This window comes from Sorex fumeus, unplaced genomic scaffold (genome assembly GCF_029834395.1).
Source record: "Sorex fumeus unplaced genomic scaffold, SorFum_2.1 ptg000030l, whole genome shotgun sequence".
NCBI lineage: Eukaryota > Metazoa > Chordata > Mammalia > Eulipotyphla > Soricidae > Sorex > Sorex fumeus.
Window position 1 is genome coordinate 4743356 of NW_026606087.1, and position 6987 is coordinate 4750342.

At 50.1% G+C, this 6987-nt stretch overlaps 1 protein-coding gene across 1 annotated transcript; it reads right to left on the minus strand.

The window, feature by feature from the left end:
• Positions 1-5119: 5119 nt before the first annotated feature.
• Positions 5120-6773, minus strand: RASSF10 (Ras association domain family member 10). The gene has a single exon (XM_056116211.1). The coding sequence runs from the start codon at positions 6683-6685 to the stop codon at positions 5153-5155; it is 1533 nt and encodes a 510-aa protein (XP_055972186.1). The 5' UTR covers positions 6686-6773; the 3' UTR covers positions 5120-5152.
• Positions 6774-6987: the final 214 nt, after the last annotated feature.

Below are 6987 nucleotides of genomic sequence, written 5' to 3' on the forward strand. Positions count from 1 at the left end.
TCAGCCCCAGCACAGCGATGGTTGGGACCACCATGACTAAATTGCACATTTTCGTGCGCCCTGCCGGCTGTGGGTTCTATGTTGTTGACTATGAAACTGAGACTTTGGGAGCTTCATGCTGCTCCAAAAGGTATTACATTGGGAGGGGGGTGCGAGGGGGAGTGGGAGCGGGGGGATTGCTTTTGTGGGAAAAGACCTCACATCTCATAAAAGGCCTAGTTGTTTACATAGGGATTTCCTTTCTTTGATCTTTTTCTAATCCTTACCTGGAAGAGATTCACTACTAGCTCTGAGATTTTGAGAAAATCACTCCATCTCCTTAATGGAAACACTTGGACAAGACTGGATCACTGAGACCCTCCCCAGTGCCCAGACTCAGGAGCTTGTGAGGAATGTTCTGGGTGTGCTGAGCATTTGTTTTATTGCACACAGTGGTTGGGTTAGAATCCTGTATCTGCTACTTACCAAGTGGGTAGTGTTAGTTTTTTGGGTTTTTTTTCTTTTGGTGGGTAAAAGGAGCAGGGATTCCCTGGCAGATCTCCGGAGCACTGAGGACACTCCTAAAGATTGGGTGCTCAGCTAGGTGTAGCAGTACCGCTCAGACCTGTGTGGGCGCTGGGCATGAGCTCAATGAAGTCCTAAGTAAGGCCTTGCATGCAGACCACCAATTCCAACTCTCTACCCAGCCAGGTCACAGTTGCTTAAAAGTGGGCACTAAAAAGTTTGATCCTCCAAGAAGAGAGCAGAGAAAAAAAACACAGCATGCAAACATAGCATTTGGAAAGCACTTAAGAAAAGATCATCCTCCCCCCTCACACTACCAAGGAGAACAAGTTTCACAAACATTTTCATAAATGTGCGGGAATTTTCCCCAAATCATCATGATCCAATCTGCCCTTTTCAAGAATCTCAGGATGAGCTCAGGAGTGGTATCACAGGTAGAAAGAAATTCCTAGAAAAATCTCTACTGTTAATTAGAAGCTATTAATGAACCGTAGGCGTATGTTTTCATTTGATTTGTTTTGATTTAACTTTTTGATTAGGGAGTGTAGGGAGAAGCACGGGCCAAATATGCTTTATGACATCACCTTTGAAGAAACTCTTTTCCAAGAAATTCAAGAGCAAAAAAGATATTAGGTACTCTCTTTTTGTAAATCTGGTCTCCTCTCTGTGAATCCTCTTAACTTTAACCTCTTAACCCGTGTGGAATGTTGGCTCTTTCTGATCCGACGGAGCTTTAAGCAGCTTTGAGATGAAGGAGGGTACTTGTACTCTGTAGAGCTCAAGACAAGAACTGGGAAGGGGAGAAAGCAGAGTTCTTGAATGACCTCCCTTTCTGTTGTAAGACTTTTTAAGTCTGTTCATCAGCTCTGGGGACCTGGGGTCACAAAAGACCAACTCATAAAAATTTTGATTCAAGGGCTGGAGCAATAGTACAGCATGTAGGAAGTTTGCGTTGCACGCAGCTGACCTGGGTTTGATCCCCAGCATCCCATATGGTTTCCCAAGTATCGCTAGGAGGAATTCCTGAGTGCAAAGCCAGGAACAAACCCTGTGCATCGCCAGGTGTGACCCAAAAAGAAAAAAAAATTTTTTGATTCAAATGTTCTCTTAACAAAATATAGTATCTGATGAAAGCCATAGAACTGATTGTAATATAGAAAAATCTTTGACAAGCAACTTGGCACTAAGAATCAAGTCTTCAGATGTGCATACTCTTTGTTCTGGGTATTAATTAAGAAACAGGTATGTGAACGAGTGTTCCTTTTAATAGTAAAAAAATAAATAAATAAAATAAAAATTTGGGGAATAACATAAAAAAACAAGGGAGTAGTTAGTTACATGTAGTACATGTAGTTAGTTACATGTAGTACATCCAACAGATGGACAAGACTCTACAAGGAACTCGTCAAAACCCAAGCACATATACAATCTTATTAAACATATAAATGTATACATATATAAAGCAAAATATAAACTGTTCCTAATGCAAAAGGTCTGGATGGAAATTACCACATGCTGGTTGTGGTAACAGGATTTTCAGAGACTTTCATTTAGTTTGTTTTCAGGTCCATACTAAGAACTGTAGTACTTAACTTTTCTAATTTGTTCATCATTATCCTGATTTATAAGAAAATAAACAGGGAATCTTGTGCATCTGGGAAGTGGCAGAGAAGGTGACACAGACAATAAATTTTATCAGTTCCAGAAATAGGGCACTGGTCACACTTCTATGCTCACCTCTTGTTAGATGCTTTTTCTCTAGAATTTTTGTAGGGGAACAGAAGAGATTTCCCTCTACCTCGAAATCCTGCCGCTATTGCATTTATGGCTACATATTTCATATCAATACTACTGCCATGATTTTTGAGGGGGAGGCACACCCAGCTGTGCTCAGGGATGACTCCTGTTCCTGTGCTCAGGTATGAACTCCTGGTGGGACTCAGGGGACCATATGGGGTACCATGGGTTGAACCTAGGTCTGCTGCATGCAATAGCAAATGCCCTACCCACTGTATTATCTCTCTGGCCCAACTGCCATTATTATGTTTAAAATAAGTGAAAAAAATTTTAATGTAGTATTTATTAGGCACCGGCACTGTTGGAGCTGGTGGTTTGGGGGTTTTTGGTGGATTTTTTTTTACATCTATGTTTCACCTCTTTCAGGCTTGTAGGAGCTTTTAGTCAAAGAAACTATTGTCTCCTTGGTTTATTCTGCTCTTGTTCTTTATTCCCTGCCTACAGAGAGTGCCTTTTAGGGATAAAATAGATTTGTATGGAAGAAAAAAAAATGGGCAGACCAGGCCAGTCTTTGTTAAAAAACAAAGACTCTTTGCTGCCAGAGAGTGGAGGAGAGAAGCATCTTCAGGTAGGCAGGACAGGAAGATTCTAGAAAAGGGGCAGCACAGGTCTCCCTGTGATGTGGCTCATTTGCTACATTGCTAACATCAGCAGCTTGTCATAGTTTCAAAGAACAGTGAAAAGGAAATATGCCCTATTCTGCTAAGTTCTGTAGGGTTTTTTTTTTATGTTAATAAATACCCCAGAATCACATCCTCTACCCTGGGCTGTCAGGGGAGTGGTGGGGGAAAGCACCATAATTTTAAAACCACCAGGTCAGGCCCTTGCCAGGAATAAACCATTCAGATGAGTTGTGTTTGTCACCCTTTAATGAGGATTTTACCTCTGCCACAAAAGGAAAGCTGTCATTAGGCTTTGCATTTATGGGACAAGTGATTGTCTCAGGACAGTGGGATTCTTCTGGTCTCTTCCTCATCTTACTCAAGCTCAAGACCAAATACATAGATGTTGTCTGTACCAGATGAAGCTAAAACTGCTGCCAGCTAATGTCTTTTGAAAACATCAATGAAGAAAATGGCCTCTCCATGCCCCTTTTTACTTGAAAATTTGGAAACATCCATACATGTTGTAGCATACAGAAGAGGGGAAGAAGAACACTGTCTAAAGTGGGGGCAGCCCGCATGGCTTGTGGGGCTCAGGTGAACAGTATCCCATTCCCAACTCCTTGGCCACAGGCTGACACACTCTGGCCAAAATAAGAAATGCCTGGAAAACCCAGCACTCTTATCTGCTCTTGTAGTGTTGAAACTGGAGTAGCACCTCCACAGTTAGGCTGAAACCAGACTTCTGCATCAGTCTGGCACCACACACACACCCCATTGTTCACACCTCCTCTGGACAGATTAGATCCCACATTCCTCACAAATACTGAGCTCCAAGGAGCCAGCAGGCTCCTTCGACCTGGCAAGGGACAAAGACTACAACTGATAAGTTTTCATTGAAATAACCAGCACAATTACTTGGAGTGCCCACCAGGGATCAGTCACTAGCCAGAGCTGATACATTTGCATCTTCTGGCATGTGCAAAGGTGTGAGCCAGACAAGAGTAATTCAAGTTGTCATCTCACTTTTATACTTTTATATGCATTTATCTGTGGCTACCTGCTGTTGTTAATCACACTTTTCACCCAGGGTGTACTCTTAGACTGTAGTTTTTCTTTTCAGGCCTTATCGAGTAAGCTGTGATATTTACACTATCTCAAGGTAGATTTGGACAAGTAACTAATTAATCTCAGACCAAAGATACTGTTGGGTTTGGGTTAAAATCCACTAAGGTCATGGTTGGTTGAAATCATACAGCTCAGGTCAAAGCTGAACAAAGATCTTTGCTTTCCAGTCATAGTTTCAGTCAGAATGTTTATTCATCAGGACATTTATACTAAATCTGAGAACTGTAACTTCCCTGTTCTTTTTTCTGAAGTTAACTGAGTGAGGAAGTGGCCATCTGAGTGAAAGGACAGCACCACATGCCTTTTACAGAATCAATTCTCGAAGATTACATTTCAACCCGGGATTGTATCTAATAGGATTCCATCTCCAAAGGGCCCTATTTGGCTTTTACAACATATAAATGATCATTTTGGGAAAAGGATCCCATTTAACATATACTGTATTTACTGGCAGGAAATACAAAGCTTGACTTTCATCCAGGTCAGCCTTTGAAAGAAAATAAAAGGCAGTTCAGCAGATGGGTATTTCCCAAATCTGCAGAAATGTAAACAGTAAGGATCTGGGTGCCTATGGGTTTTATCAAAGATGTAAGTTAGGCTGAGACCAACACCAGTGTGTCCTCTTTGGCTAGTTTTAACACGTTCACAGTTACAATTAACATTTAAGGAATTTACTTTTCATCCAAGTGTTTCTTTTAAAAGTACTTTATGCCACAAACTCAAGTTCTAGCTGCCATCGTCCTTCCCATACAGAAGAGTCCTGAAATCTCCACAATACTTTTTCCCCCTAATGTTTGTTTTGTTTTGCTTTTGAAAATAGGCTCGGACCACGTTTCTTGGGGGTGAGTTTTTTACAACAAAGGGGCTTCTCAACCTCTCTTCCCTCTTTCATCCCTCTAAATGGGGCTTGGATGGGACACCCCACCACACTTCCTGAGCACTCACCCCACGCGCCAGAAGGGCGGGCGGAGGGACACCGTGGCGGGGCAGGCTCCCCGAGTTCCTCCAGCACCCCATGCCTCCAGAGCCGGAGCTCCGAGCCCACCCCTCCCCACCCTGCACCCCGCTGCTCCCTTCTACAAAGGGAGACGCGCCTCTCGCCCTCTCCCGCCCTGCGCCTCCTACACCAGCGATTCGCACACGGGCACGGAATCGGAGTCCTGGCTGTGCATGGAGCTCAGCCCTGTATCCGAGTCCTCGTCGTTGCCGGGACAGCTTTTGGCCAGTCCGCGGGCCTGGTCCACCCACACGTCGGCGGCGCAGGCCTGGGGTCCGGGATCCCGCGGGGGCGCGCCCGAGCCGGGAGCCCCATCGGGCACCACCGCCAGTTCCAGCGTGTGCAGAGTCTGGAGGAGGCCCTTGAGCTCCCGCTCCTTGCTGTCCCACTGCTGCTGGCTGTAATCCAAGTCCGACTTGACGGCCTCCAGGTCCGTGTTGAGACGCAGCCCGATGTAGAGGCTGGTGCTGAGCTGCGTCCGGACCCGCTCCTGCTCCAGCAGCACCTCGCCCTCGAGGCCGCCGTCGCTCCCGCCCGGTTCCTCGCGCGCAGTCAGCTCCTCCCGCCGCCGCCGCATCCACCTCTGGTTCAGCTCCTCCTGGATCTCGGCCGACAGGCGCTCGAGCAACTCCTCCTGCTGGGCCCGCTGCTCCTGCAGCCGCAGCACGTCATTGCAGCGCCGCGCCAGCTCCTCCAGATGAGCCGCCTGCGCCTCGCCGTCCAGGGGTGCCGCCGCCGCCGCCGGCGGCGCCGCAGTCTCCATCTCCGTCCCCGGGCAGGGGCAGTCGACCTCGCTGCCCGCGCCCACCAAGTACGTGTCCTGCACGTAGTTGACTCCGTGTCGCCGCACGCGGTCCAGGTGCACCTTGGCCTCGTAGCGGTCGATCTCGCGGTCCAGCTCCCGCAGCCGCTGCACCTGCTGACGGATAGTGTGGTCCTGGGACAGCACCAAATGCACCAGCGTCTCCATGTGCTCCATCGACCCGCTCTCGGTGGCCCGCGGCGACGACGAGCAGGACGAGGCGGTGGACGACGAAGTAGTGGACGACGAGGGCGACGACGGCTGCTGCTGCTGCTGACGCCGCCGGTTGAGCTTGGCCAGCTTGCGGAAGGCCTTGCGCACCACCCGCCGCTGTTTCTCTTGAATCAGGGCCAGGTTGGGTCGCGACGGCAGCGCCCCCCGGGACGAGCAGGTGCGCTCCCGGCTGAGCACCACGCGCGCCTCGGCGCTGCGGGGACCGGCGTTGGGCAGCGACGCCTCGCTGCGCACCAGCACGAAGCGCACGTTCTCCTGCTCGTCGCCCCAGGCCGCCCAGAGGCGCAAGATGCGCGTCTTGTTGGGCAGGATGCGCTCAAAGCCCCGCCACTTCTCCACGATGCAGTAGCTCTGCGGGGGCCCGCACAGCATGCCCTGCGGCAGCGCCTCGCCGTCGTCCTCATCGTCCTCGTCCAGGAGGGGCTCCGGCAGCTCCTCTGGGCCCGGCGGGTCGCCGGCCGCCCCCCGCCGCCGGCCCCGGCGCTGCCTCCTCAGCCGCCTGCAGCCGTCCTCCAGCAGCACCCGCACCACGTCGGAGCAAGTGGTGCGACGGGACAGGCCCGACACCAGCTTTTCCTCCTGGCAGATCCACACGGAGATCTTCTTCTCTGAAGGATCCATGACTCAAAGGGGACGCTGGGGACGCGGCGGCCCGGGTCCGAATGGGGCGCGCCGGGCAGCGCGGGCAGCCTGGCAAGTCTAGGATGGGATGAACGCCCGCGACCCTAATCCCCGGCAACACCCCCCGTCCTTCTCCCCAGTCGCGCACCGAGGCAAGCGTCCGCGCGGGTTGAAGGGGCTGAGCTAAGCTCGGCCGGGACGGCGAGCGCTGGTAGAGCACCGAGCCGGGGCTCCGGCTCCCGCCTCTCTGGCGCGGCCCCGGGATCCCTCAGCCTCCGGGTTAGGCTCCTCCCCATGTGGCT

Bases quoted from the DNA above. Each gene is read 5' to 3' on its own strand.
- RASSF10 (XM_056116211.1), bottom strand. From the start codon at position 6,685: ATGGATCCTTCAGAGAAGAAGATCTCCGTGTGGATCTGCCAGGAGGAA.